At 36.7% G+C, this 14332-nt stretch overlaps 1 protein-coding gene across 2 annotated transcripts in view; it reads right to left on the minus strand.

The window, feature by feature from the left end:
* The window catches only part of STK31 (serine/threonine kinase 31), an 86203-nt gene that overhangs the window by 40651 nt on the left and 31220 nt on the right, over positions 1 to 14332 (minus strand). For both annotated transcript variants that reach the window (XM_064575607.1, XM_064575606.1), the window contains exons 10-13: positions 11403 to 11562; positions 7383 to 7505; positions 2979 to 3158; positions 1166 to 1282 (exon numbers count right to left, since the gene is read on the minus strand). In XM_064575607.1, coding sequence (XP_064431677.1) covers positions 1166 to 1282; positions 2979 to 3158; positions 7383 to 7505; positions 11403 to 11562 — 580 coding nt within the window. The remainder of the gene's footprint in view (positions 1 to 1165; positions 1283 to 2978; positions 3159 to 7382; positions 7506 to 11402; positions 11563 to 14332) is intronic.

A 14332-nucleotide genomic window follows, 5' to 3' on the forward strand; every position in this document is an offset into this window, starting at 1 on the left:
GCAAGGTGACTGACAGTGACTAAGATTATCCTGGTGAACACTGAGTAATGTATAGAAATGTCAAATTACTATGTTATACACCTGAAATTAACGTAACACTGTATGTTAATCATACTTCAGCAATAAAATAAAGTCTGACTAAACCATCTAAATACTATTAAAAATAGACTTTAAAAATAAGGAAATACAGAAACGTATTTTTCAATGCCAACCTGAAAAAAACAGCAAAAGGTAAAAAGAAACAAGTAAAAGGAAAAACATAACCAATGAGACTTTGGTAAACAGCCTGAAAAACTGGGAAAGAGTCCCAGTGAGCAATAACAACATTATGAAATGCTCTTTTGAAGAGCTACACTAATTTTTAACTTGGCATGACGATAGGGAACATACACAGAACAGAAAGGGAGCTACTAATCATTCTTGTATATACACTTCCAGAGCTCTCCCAGATTTTATTTTAATTTTTCACAAATTCTAAAGTCTTTTCTTACAGTCATTGGGTATGATGGACTCAAGAATCAAATGACACAGAAAGCTGATACACTCAGATTAAGAGGAGTTTTCCTAGAATTAAACATTAGATTTTATTTTTTTAATGTGAAATGTCCTATTAAAATGAAAATATCAGGAGATGGGTATTAAGGAGGGCACTTGTTATGATGAGCACTGGGTGTTATATGTAAGTGATGAATCACTAAATTCTACTCCTGTAAGCAATATTACACTATATGCTAACTAACTAGAATTTGAATAAAAATTTGGAAGAGAAAAAAAAAGAAAGTACACATCATTTAACAAAGTGATGGTTACCAGAAGGGAAGGGGGTGGGAGGGTGGATTAAATAGGTGATGGGAATTAAGGAGTGCACTTGTCAAGATGAGCACAGGATGATGTACAGTAGTGCTGAATTAACTGTACTGTACACCTGAAACTAATATAACCCTGTATGTTAGCTAACTGGCATTAAAATAAAAACTTAAAAAAAAATGAAATTATCACTCTGTGGAAGAATAAAAATTTGCATTGTGTTTGGATTAGAACTTGACAACATTACTATTTCAAATAGGTCTGTAAGAGGAAAACTAAGATCAGTCTTCATACTTTCTAATTAGCAAGAAAAACCATATTGCTTCAAAGGAAGCAGTAATAAAGAATATCAACTCACAATCAGAGATATCTCCAGCTCTTTGCAGACACTTGACTCAGTCTTCTCTAGAATTTCATCAAGACTACTGATTGTGTCTTCAGAAGTTCGTGACTCTTCCACAGAGAGATCAAAAGCCTCATTTGCAAAAAATTAAAACATGAAAGTATCTCATTTAATTATTTCAATTAGTATTGTGTCCTTATACCTACAGCAAAGCATTAGCCTATGCACTGGGCAATGTGGGGGAAGTAAGGATACACAAGAAAGATAAAGTACTGCCCTCCCAAAACTTACACATCAAAAAAGAAAAAGCACACACATATCACACACATAAAACACAGATTTTTTAACATAATCTGTGGTTAAGAGACATAAGAGGAAAAGTATGAAAAAAAAACCAACAAAACAGAAACAAGACCAAGACTTTGTGAGGACAGTAAAAGAAGCGGTCTGACTAAAAGCTGGTAAGAACCTTAAATGCTTAGGTGAAAAGTTTAAATCTGATAGGTAGTAGGCAGACAATGTCAGCTCTTTAATAAAAAATACCAGGTATATGATTATACCTGGTATTTAGTGATGACCTACTAAGTATTTAGGAATCTGGAGATTAAAAATTAAAGATTAAACCCAGATGACTTCCATCTCTTTAGGAAAACAAAGGTATTTTCTACCAGGATACAGACTTTATAATAAAGTGTTAAATAGAATAAAATCATGGGCCCAAATTAAAACATAAAAGTCATAAGCAGTCACTTTGATTTCAGAGATTAGATATGTGATTATGGAAATCTGGATTTGGGAAACAGCTATGGAAATGAAAGAAAAGGATACATGATAGTTAACCTAAGCAGAAAAACATTCTGATCAATAACAAAAGACAACAAAAATAACTTAGTTAATATATCCATTAAAAAGTACCAAAATGAAGAGTTCTGGAGGTAGCTGGGAGATTAAAGACTTTTTTTCCCCAAAACAAAGCTAGAAATGCATATATGTAAGTCATTCACACACATAAATGACACCTTGGGTGTCTCTTGCCCTTGCTGAGAAGGTTGTAAAACAGAGAGAAGAACAGAGAAAACAGAATCAGTAACAAAATGAGGCTGAAATTTAATTAGGGTTCCAAGTATATTAACACAACACTACATGCCCCTACAGCTTTTGAAAAATTACATGGTGTTTTTAAAATAATAAATAAGAATAAATAAGAACTAATAAGAATAATACACAAAATATCATTTCTAATATCTAGTATCAACCGAGACTAGTATTCTCCATTTGTTAGATATCTTTAAGATATTTAAGATATCTAAAACTTAAAAGACTTAAACACTGTCAATTAACATATTTTCAGCATGAGTAGTTAGCCAACTAATGTTAAAACACACGTCTCGCTAAAAAAGAAACTAAACAAAGAAGAAAGCTCTACTACCATCTAAAGCACATGTATATACAGTAAGACCCTTATCTCTGCACTATAGCTATAGAAAATACACTAGACTTGTAATAAATTCCAGTGATACTATCTTATACCTACAATGGTTTATTTTCCTTGTACTTAATGTATGAAATCAACATTGTATAAGCTACTAAGTGAGGAAGCATTGAAATTGTTTATGAAGCTATTTTTCATATGTTCCTAGAGAATACAAATATGTAAATCCTTCACTCCTCCATCCCAGCCCTCTTCCCCTCAATCCCTCTCTTCCTCTTCCTTTCTTCTCCTCAGAAAAGAAGTAAATTATACTTGGAAAATTATTTAAAAACCCATATTCCCTGGGCCAACAACACTACAACACCAACACCACCACTAGGCAAGAGCTCTTATTACCTTTACAGTGTTCTGGAACCATGCTACAAGACGTTGTAGAGAAACCTCTGTTTCACTTCTAACATTGGTGAACTCCTCTCTTCTATCACACTTCCAGTCATAAAATTTCTTAAGTATTTCTTCAGAGTTTGTCCCTTCTTTGGCCTGTCCATATACTGCCTCTAAAGAGGTTGACAAATCCTACAGAAACATATTTCTGTTTATTAACTTCATATTAGGATTCAAGCAGCATCTTAAAATCTATGAGACAGAAAAGTAGTATGTTGAGGGGCGCCTGAGGGCTCAGTCAGTTAAGCATCTGCCTTCGGCTCAGGTCATGATCCCAGGGTCCTGGGATCAAGCATCACGTTGGACTCCCTGCTCAGCAGGGAGCCTGCTTCTCCCTCTCGCTCTGCCTACTGTGCTCTCTGTCAAATGAATAAATTTTTTTTTTAAAGTAGTATGTTGAATCCCTATCCTTAACAATCTTATAAATAAAACTTAGAAACATTAGATATGAAAATATAAAACTACCCAGAAGGCCATTTATTTGGACTATAATAGTAAAAGTTAGACAAATAATTCCAATTAAGGAAGACATTGAACATATATATGAACTTAAAATGCATTTTAGAAAGGACTAGAAGAGATAAGACAGCCTAGTAGCTCTCTCTAGGAATAAAACTCCAGAAATGTCACTGCGACAGAGGAAAGCTTAAAAATATCCCAGAAATTTTTATCACAAAACTTTAAGATACCTTTGGAAAGACAGAAGATAGTTGGTGCTTAGCAATGAGCAAGTCACTGCAAAGCTGAAGAAGGCTTGTACCACAGCAGAAAACAGCATGTGGGAAAAGAGAACCTTCTTCATATGCCCTTCTCTCTCACACTGTAAAGCAGTAGCACAAAGCAAGAGGCAATGGTTTATACAAGTACAGTACAGGAACCTAGATGAGGCAAAAACTGATAACCGGTACGAAAAGTTGGCTATCTCCTAAGCATTTTCTTTTCTTCCCTTTTCCCCTGAATACCAGGTAGCATTTACACCCAAGGGTAGTAGCCCCTGAAAAAGAGTAGTGGCTGAGGCAGAGAGACTGGGAGGTCCACTGAAGATCATCTAGAAGAAAAGTCTACAGGAAGTAGTTGAGCCCAAAATGTAACCCTAGAAGCTCTGAGAAATAACCTCATCCTATTCCCTAAACCCACCTGAAGTCTTTGAAGTTACATTCCAAGCTTTCATCCCACCCTATCCCATACCTACACAACAGCGCAGAACTAAGACAGCTTATAGTTCTCCAAGGGAATAAGAGATCTTTGAGGGGAGGTACAGAGGAGGATGAAATGTGTGACTAACAGAACTCTGAATGGAATGTAACAAACTAAGGTACCTTATAAAAAAGGAAGCAAAAATCAAGAACTTGAAATAAGCATAACAAATACTCTCAACAAAAAGAAAGAATACTGAAAACACAAAGCAAAACCAAGTACTTATAAACAATAACCAAATGAAGTTATTAGGTATAAAAGAAATAATCTTTGAAATAAAGAACACAATGCATTCACTATGGCAAAAAGGATACAGCTAGAGAACCATTTAGTGAGCTAGATGGTTAAGTCAAGGATTCTTCAGATCCCCCCAAAAAAGACACAGAAAAGGATAAGATAGAAAAAAAATGGATTAACAATTAAAATATGTAGAGGATAGAAGAAATTTAAATGTCCATCTAACAGAAGTCCCAAGATAAGAGAAAAAGTAAAGGGGTGGGGGGGAAGAAGGGATAATATCTTAAGAAATAATTATCAAATATTCCCTAGAGTTAAAGAAAGATATAAAATCTCAGACTGAATTGACTCAGATTAAATCTAAACTTTAGTGCAACTTAGGAACAAAAGTCAAGAGAAAATACTAAAGTTTCCAGTGGAGAGAAAAGGTCACAGAAGAACAAAAATCAGACTGATAACAACTATGGGAATAAAAAGACAATGGATTATTACTGTCAAAAGTTGAAAGAAAAATGGACTTTGGACCTAATATTTTATAACCAATGAAACAAATGTTTAAAGTGCTTAAATGCAAGCAATTGTTTAAATGTTTAAATAAGATATCCTGAGACAGGGATGCCTGGGTGGCTCAACTGGTTAAGCATCTGCCTTCAGCTCAGGTCATGATCTCAGGGTCCTGGGATCAAGCCCCGCATTGGGCTCCTTGCTCAGCAGGGAGCCTGTTTCTCCCTCTCCCTCTGCTGCTCCCCCCTCCCCCCCTGCTTGTGTGCTCTCTCTGTCAAATATATAAATAAAACCTTAAAAAAATAAAAATTAAAAATAGAGGGGAAAAAAGAAAAAATAAACAAAGCAAATAATAATAAAAAAATAGGTAGAAAAGGAATTTTTAAAGGAAACAATATTTTAACACTATAAAAGGAAAAATAAGGTTACATAAGGGTTAAAAAGAATACAGTTTAAAATACGTGACAATCAATAAATACATTAACACCCAACAATACAGCACTGAAATTTTTTTTAACAACTTAAAGAACTAGAATATATAGCAAAAATATCTCAAAACTGATAAACTGATTAGACCAAAAACTAAGCAAAGATACAGAAGATTAAGGGTTAAAATAATAGCTATAAATCAGGAACTGTACACCAAGAACACCCGAAATGTACTTTCTTTTTTAACTTATAAGGAACAGTCATGAACAATCAACCATATACTTTAGGCCACAAAAGAAGTCTCAATAACTGTTGAGGAAATCAGAAATCATGAACTTTAATTTCTTTGACCTCCATTATTAAAGTTAAGTTTTACTTCTTCAGTACTTGAAGACTATAAGTAAATATCAAACAACCTCACCAAAATAGAGAGAAGTTCAAATAACATTCTGGTGACCGGGGCGAATAGTAGAAAGGGAAACAAACCAGATACAGCAAAAAGTCTCTTAAGATTAAACTTTAAGAAGAGAAGAGTTTTTAAAACAATCTCGGTTCCAGGGGCTCCTGGGTGGCTCAGTCATTGGGCGTCTGCCTTCAGCTCAGGTCATGGTCCCAGGGTCTTAGGATCGAGCCCCACATCGGGCTCTCTGCTCGGCAGGAAGCCTGATTCTCCCTCTCCCACTCCCCCTGCTTGTGTTCCCTCTCTTGCTGTCTCTCTCTCTGTCAAATAAATAAATAAAATCTTTAAAAAAAAAAAATCTCGGTAGCAAACCTATGTTTACTAACAGTTCATGAGAAGAAATAAGCCTTTACAGGATAAAGTAAAAATTGCACTGTAGACAGGTACATTCTTACTACACCATTCCCCTTTTGTATGCAAAGGTTACTTCACTATTCTGGAAGAACTTATACTATACATGGTATCATCTAAACTACATCTTCCTCCAGGCAGACAGAAAGAGACAGTGCCCAGATGTCCCTGAATATCCTTTTCTCCAACTCTCTAGCAAACACATTCCCTGCAGTCCAAAATAAGTCAAGGATGCCAACTAGCACAGCCACGATTTAACTTGTTCTAAAGATGCTGACCAAAGCAGTAAAAGTTCAAAGATACATAAAAGTAGATGAAGAGGGTTATTGTTTTCAAATGATATGACCATAAAGAAAGTTCAAAGAATATTAATAGAGAAATGAGAACTAAAACAGTTCAGGAGAGTTGCCAGAGACATCAATATATAAAAATCAACAGTAAAAAAATAATAAATAAATAAAAATCAACAGTATTCTGCTACACCACCAAAAATAACTAAGAAATGGAAAGTAAGATAATATCCACAAAAGCAACCAAACGTATACATACCTTGGAGTTAAATAAAGAAATGCCAGAGGGCTTTTAGAGAAAAATTTTAAACATCATTAAAGGACATTAAAAAAAAGATCTGAATAAGTGAAGAGAAAAATTACGTTAATAGGTGGAATGTTTCATAACATTGCCACATATGCCCGTTCACTCCAAATTAAAGTCATTGCTGAGATGACAGGATAAGGCTGAAGACAAGGTTCCATAACATCCTATAGCTATTGTAGTCTAGCCCCTGATCCTGGATCAGGACTCCTCTTCTGAACTCTTGACATGTGACCCTACCAGATTTTCTGCTAGAATGCAACAGACAACAGGGACTCACATGCCCGCTACTGCTTCTGTCTCCATGAGTTTTCCCAGTGAATGTCACTCTGAGCAAGCCTGATGTGTCCGACCATTTTACCTTATTTGCAGGATACACAAATATACATAAACATATTTAATAGACTGAAGTAACACTTCAATTCTATTAAAAAGAAATTAGAATTCATCAAAGAGAAGAAAAATTTTTGCAGCCATCAGTACTATCTGAACTCTCAAGGTAAATGCAATTTCACCTCTCAAATGATAAACATATTTTTTTGATAAACATATTTTAATGTACATATATCTTTTCAAATTCTAACCTGCAATGTTTTCAAGCGTTTATTAACAGGTAACTCATCTACTTCCAGAATAAAAACTTCTACTGCCATGTTCAGTTTCTGTTGCACTTCATTTCTTTTGGCAATCAAAATATTTCCTTCATTCTGGAGAAAGAAAACAAAGAATAACCATCATTAATACACCAGGTGGTTTTTTTTTTTTTACACACTGACCTATGTCAAAAAAAAATTGATGTCTTGGGCGCCTGGGTGGCTCAGTTGGTTAAGCGACTGCCTTCGGCTCAGGTCATGATGCTGGAGTCCCTGGATCGAGTCCCGCATCGGGCTCCCTGCTCGGCGGGGGGTCTGCTTCTCCCGCTGACCCTCCCCCCTCTCATGTGCTCTCTCTCATTCTCTCTCTCTCAAATAAATAAAATCTTTAAAAAAAAAAAATCGATGTCTTAAAGTGAGTAAAATTTAACATTACATTCTCCAAACATAGTAGTTTTTAAGACAAATATCCCTCTCCTGAAATCACCCAACTCACAAAGAGCTTTCTTTCCCTTAATTAGAGATAAGACATTTAATAATCCTGCTCTAATTTTTCCCATTATATGTACAACACTGAAATTTTTGTTTTTCTTAAGAAAATTATACAAGTTCCTATTATTATTTACACACTACCTCCCTCCTACTCCCGTTCCACCCTCAATTCCTTCATCTACTTATCCTTCAAGATTCAGTTAATCTCCACCATGGTAAAACCTCCAATTAGTCTAAGAGGCTATGTTTGGAAATAGGCATATAAGAGAGATCCAAGAACTCTATGCATTATCTCTATTACAGTACTTATCAAGCTATATTGAAACTATTTATATGTATATCCCATACCCAAGAGAGAGGATCATGTCTTAAACAAATTTGTGTCTCTGCTACCTATAACAGGTCTGCCACATACACTTAAAAGGTTGAATTTTAGAATATTCTTTGTTGTGTAAGTTCAACCAGACCATTTTGTAACTATGTAGAAAAAAGAAAAGAATCTCTTCACCAAAAAAATACATGGCAATCAAGTTAAGGTACTGTGCAAAATACATAAATGAAAATAATAATACTAAGACCTAAATTAAGTTCAATAAGGGAAATAAAATGGTGGGGCACCTGGGTAGCTCAGTCAGTTAAGTGTCCACCTCTTGATTTAAGCTCAGGTCATGATGTCAGGGTTGTGAGATCAGGCTCTGCACTAGGCATGGAGCCTGCTTAAGGTTCTCTCTCCCTCTCCCTCTGCCCTTCCTCACCCCCTCTTTTAAAAAAAAAAAAAGGCAACTCTGAGCAGCAGTTATAACTGCTGTTATTCAATAATCCACTCTTCAGTCTATCAAATGAACTTTAGGGCAATGAAGCCTAAAATTAAGCCCTGAAACATTAGCAGTCAGCAGAAACAAATACCTGCTTAATAAATAAATAAATAAATAAATAAATAAATAAATAAATAAATAAATAAATATAAATAAAAATAAAAATAAAAATAAAAATAAAAAAATCACATGGGCACCTGGCTGGCTCAATCTGGAGAGCATATGACTCTTGATCTCTGGGTCATGAGTTCAAGCTCCACATTAAGTGTAGAGATTACTTAAATAATTTTTTCTTTTTAAATCTACTAGAGGGGCACCTGGGTGGCTCAGTCGGTTAAGGGTCTGCCTTCACCTCAGGTCATGATCCCAGGGTCCTGGGATCAAGCCCCACATCAGGCTCTCTGCTCAGTGGGAAGCCTACCTCTCCCTCTCCCTGCCACTCCGCCTGCTTATGCTCTCTCTCTCTGTCAAATAAATAAAATCTGTTTAAAAAATATTTTTTTGAAGTAGTGTTCCATGATTCATTGTTTGCGTTTAACACCCAGTGCTCCACGCAACACATGCCCTCCTTAATACCCATCACCAGGCTAACCCATCCCCCCACCCCCCTCCCCTTTAAAACCCTCAGTTTGTTTCTCAGAGTCCATAGTCTCTCATGGTTCGTCTCCCCCTCCAATTTCCCCCCCTTCATTTTTCCCTTCCTTCTCCTAATGTTCTCCATGCTATTCTTTATGTTCCATAAATACATGAAACCATACGATAATTTACTTTCTCTGCTTGACTTATTTCACTTAACGTAATCTCCTCCAGTCCCATCCATGTTGATGCGAAAGTTGGGTATTCATCCTTTCTGATGGCTAATATTCCATTGTATATATGGACCACATCTTCTTTATCCATTCGTCTGTTGAAGGGCATCTCGGCTCTTTCCACAGTTTGGCTATTGCGGACATTGCTGCTATGAACACTAGGGTGCATATGCCCCTTCTTTTCACTACATCTGTGTCTTTGGGGTAAACACCGAGTAGTGCAATTGCTGGATCATAGGGTAGCTCTATTTTTAATCTTCTGAGGAACCTCCACACTGTTTTCCAAAGTGGCTGTACCAACCTGCATTCCCAACAGTGTAAGAGGGTTCCCCTTTCTCCACAACCTCTCCAATGTTTGTTGTTTCTTGTCTTGTCAATTTTTGCCATTCTAACTGGGGTAAGGTGGTATCTCAATGTGGTTTTGATTTGAATTTCCCTGATGGCTAATGATGAAAAAAATCTACTAGAATACCAAGCCTTGGAGCTATGTTAAGCCCTCTCCCTCTCTGTCCTGAATCACTTTCCTATGCTCAAATCATAAAAACAACAAAACAAAAATTAAAATGCAGTTCTTTTTCATCTTATTACATGAAAATACATCATGAATTACTTTAATATTGACAATACAGTTTAAATGGAAAGAGAATACACTTTGCAGTCAGACATACCTAGGTTCAAATACCATATTAACATTTAGCACTATGTAGTCTTCAGCAAATTCCTTAAAACCTGTAGGACTCAATTTCCTCATTTATAAAATAAGAGCAAAACTGTCCATTTTAAAAGTATAAGAAAAAGTTTATAAAGTACCTAATAACATTACCTGTGTCTCATATAGATTCAAAACTTACGGCTTCTGTCACTTTTTTCTTACATAATCAGAAATAATCAGTTAGGGTCTAACATGTAAAATGACACAAATATAATCCCTTCTCCAAATTTAACACTCCTGGCATTTACAAAGGCCTAGTTATTCTGTTCACTCCTCACTTAGAGTCAGCTAGGTTGCCAACTAAGCAACCTAGGTATGAACTGAGAATAAGGCTTTCAGGGTACAATCCCCAGAGGTAGAAACCACCAATAATTCAATGGGGCAACTCCAAACACAAGTACAGAACTCATAGGTACTATGGAAAGCTATGATTGTGGTAAGTATCTTTATATGAAAAACAAGGAGTTCTGTTCAGCTCAATATAAACTAAAAATTATGAGAGGAAATATACTTGTACCTATGCTAATAAAGATTTCATAGGAAATAATCTGTTCTTCATACCCTCCCCCACCCATTAATAACCACCTCTCAATAATGGGTGGCTTAAATAGCATTTAATAGTAAGGCAGAGTCCAATACTGCAGCATAAAACACACCATTCAAACCCAAAAACAAGACACATTAGCAGGTATCACAGCCACCCTAGCTTATAAGCTTCATCCCCCTCAAAAGCCACCATCTTTTATAGGCATAGCTTCCAAAGTTCCTCAAGGATGGTATGCCCAGTTGCAAGAGCCCCCACCAAGTATTTGTAGTTTAAAGTTCCTCAAGTCCAGATATAAATTATCAACTAGGGAGATTTACCTAGCCAATGCTGCCTAGTAACATGACTGAAATACCATTTTACCAAATTACCAAGGGAAAAGAGAAGGAATTGACCGATGTTCAATTGTTCATGCAAAAGGGGAAAAGATTTTGTTAACACTTTATCCACAATCACCATTTATCTATCCTATCTTTTTTTAACAAGGCAATAAAATTAGGAATCAAATTATTAATATGAAGATGCTGTAAAAACTAAATATTTCATACAAAGTATTACTATAATATCTACAATCCTTCTTTCTCAAATCCCCTTATGATCAATAAATAAAACCATAATAGAGAAAAATTCTTGACCCACCACATTTTCACAAGTTCGTATGTTCTCCTGAGCAAGATTGTATTCTGCCCAAATTCTCTCTAATTCAGTCAAAGAAGCTGGGGTAGTAAAGCACTCTTCATCTAACACTTGCATAGCATCTGAAAGGTCATTTCCAAAATGAACATTGATGTTGACACGTCTATTTAAAAACATAAGCAAAAAGGAAAAGATCAAGAAATTTGCAAGTTGATGTGAGAAAAAGTTGCACTTAAATAATAATGGTCTAAAGTTAAAACATACAACATTGGCTATGAAGAGGTACTTGCTAAAACCTTATATAAAATCATAAATTAACTGGTATAACTTGTAATTAAAAATATATTTGATTCATGGGGCACCTGGGTGGCTCAGTTGGTCAAGCGTCCAACTCTTTTTTTTTTTTTTAGATTTTTTTATTTATTTATTTGAGAGAGACACAGCGAGAGAGAGAACACAAGCAGGGGGAGTGGGAGAGGGAGAAGCAGGCTTTCCACTGAGCAGGGAGCCCAATGCGGGGCTCGATCCCAGGACCCTGGGATCATGACCGGAGCCGAAGGCAGACGCTTAACGACTGAGCCACCCAGGTGCCCCCCAACTCTTTTTTTTTAAGATTTTATTTTATTTATTTATTTGAGAGACAGCACAAGAGGGAGTATGGTCAGAGGAAGAAGCAGACTCCCTGTTGAGCAGGGAGCCCGATACGGGACTCGATTCCAGGACTCCGGGATCATGACCTGAGCAGGAGGCAGTTGCTCATTCAACTTAGCCACCCAGGCACCCAAGCATCCGACTTTTGGTTTAGCTCAGGCCATGATCTCAGGATCACAGGATGGAGCCCCACGTTGGGCCCCACACTTGGCAGGGAGTCGGCTTGAGATTTTCATTCTCCCTCTCCCTCTGCCCCTGCCCCCCTGCTCATGCTTACACACACTCTCTCTCAAATAAATAAATAAATCTTAAAATATATATATACATTTGAGCAAAAAATCAAATAAAACTTTTATCAAAAACTTTTACATAGGGGCGCCTGGGTGGCTCAGTCAGTTGGGCATCTGCCTTCAGCTCAGGTCATGATCCCAGGACTCTGGGATCGAGCCCCGCATCAGACTCCCTGCTCAGCGGGGAGCCTACTTCTCCCACTTCCCCAGCCTGTGCTCTCTGTCAAATAAATAAAAATAAAATCTTAAAAAAGAAAAAACTTTTACATAAAGGACAACTTCAAAAGTCTGCAGAACTTTAAATGATATCAGATACACCTTCAATGCTGGTATACAGTTAGATTTCTGAATAATTCTTTAAAAATGTTAGACTTAGGGCACCTGGGTGGCTCAGTCGTTAAGCGTCTGCCTTCGGCTCAGGTCATGGTCCCAGGGTCATGGGATCGAGCCCCACATCAGGCTCCCTGCTCCGTGGGAAGCCTGCTTCTCCCTCTCTCGCTCCCCCTGCTTGTGTTCCCTCTCTCGCTGTGTTTCTCTCTCTCAAGTAAATAAATAAAATCTTTAAAAAAAAAAAAAAAAGTTACACTTAGCCAATCTTGCTTATTACTAAGACTGCAGGCACATTAGTCCTTGTACCCTATTAAGCAGACTAGCATTTGTGGAGTTGAAAAAAGGAAAAAAAGCAATTGGAGAAGCAGGCCAGCTAGCAAAACCAACAAGGTCCATCCATATTCTTTTCTCTAGTTTCTTACTAGACTGCCACCATTCTAATAGCACATTATTTCCTCAAAAATGTACTAAAACATATTGGATTGTTTTGGTCCTAAGTCTGTCTCATAGCTGTGGCAGTGTAGCCACTTAATTTTTGGTAGTGCATGAAAAGTTGATCAGGCTCTAGAGGGACAAAATTACTCAAACTATCTAGAGGCTTATAAACCAGATGACAACTGATGGATTTATACTGGAGAATATAAATTTCCACTGGACAAAACACCAACACACAGTTTTAATTCAGATGACCATCTTCTTATTGTTTCAAAGTATGTGAGAAAATGAATTACTGATTTAAGTTCTTTGTGTAGCATGAAAAGGGAACTAGGTTGTCTTGAGAACTATTTTTTTTTCCACATTCCAGAAAAGAGTGACCAATTATCCCTAACCAACAATAAGGCAATCATCTATTAATATAATACCTAAATAAATCATATAGAGAGTCTGACAAATGCTGAATAAACTGCACAAGACTTGCTAACCAATTTCTTCTCTTCTGATTCCATGAAGACCACTTTTCTTCTGACCGTACGAAAACCACTTTTTTCTTTCAAATCTTTAGTTTTGGTATAAGCCTAAAAATAACACCAAGCAATACAATGGGCATAGTAGTTTCCCATAAAACTACCACTCAGAACTTGTGTTTTTTAATTTCACTCTCATAGATGACTTTAGAACAATATAACTCCATGTAGTGACAAAGGAATGCTGACACAAACACTATAAAACTTATCTCAGAAGTATTTCTAGTTTCTCTCTTTAAAGGCATAAAAATATAAAGATTAAGTATCAGGGTGCCTGCGTGGCTCAGTCATTAAGCGTCTCCCTTCGGCTCAGGTCATGATCCCGGGGTCCTGGGATCAAGCCCCACATCTGGCTCCCTGCTTGGCAGGAAGCCTGCTTCTCCCTCTCCTACTCCCCCTGCTTCTGTTCCTGCTTTCTCTCTCTCTCTGTCAAATAAATAAATAAAATCTTTAAAAAATAAAAAAAATAAAGATTAAGTGTCAAAGGAAAAATGGTGGGCATATAATTTAAACAAAGCATTAATTAATTAGCAATTATTTTAAATTATCCTTCTCAAGGTATCCAGGCAGCTCAGTCAGTTAAGCATCCGACTCTTGATTTCAGCTCAGGTCATGACCTCAGGGTTGAGATTGAGCCCCAAGTCAGGCTCTGTGCTCAGCACAGAGTCTGCTTGAGATTCTCTCTCTCTCTCTCCCC

This window comes from Mirounga angustirostris, unplaced genomic scaffold (genome assembly GCF_029215605.1).
Source record: "Mirounga angustirostris isolate CCGP_5_RB_7025 unplaced genomic scaffold, mMirAng1.0.hap1 SCAF_12, whole genome shotgun sequence".
Lineage (NCBI taxonomy): Eukaryota > Metazoa > Chordata > Mammalia > Carnivora > Phocidae > Mirounga > Mirounga angustirostris.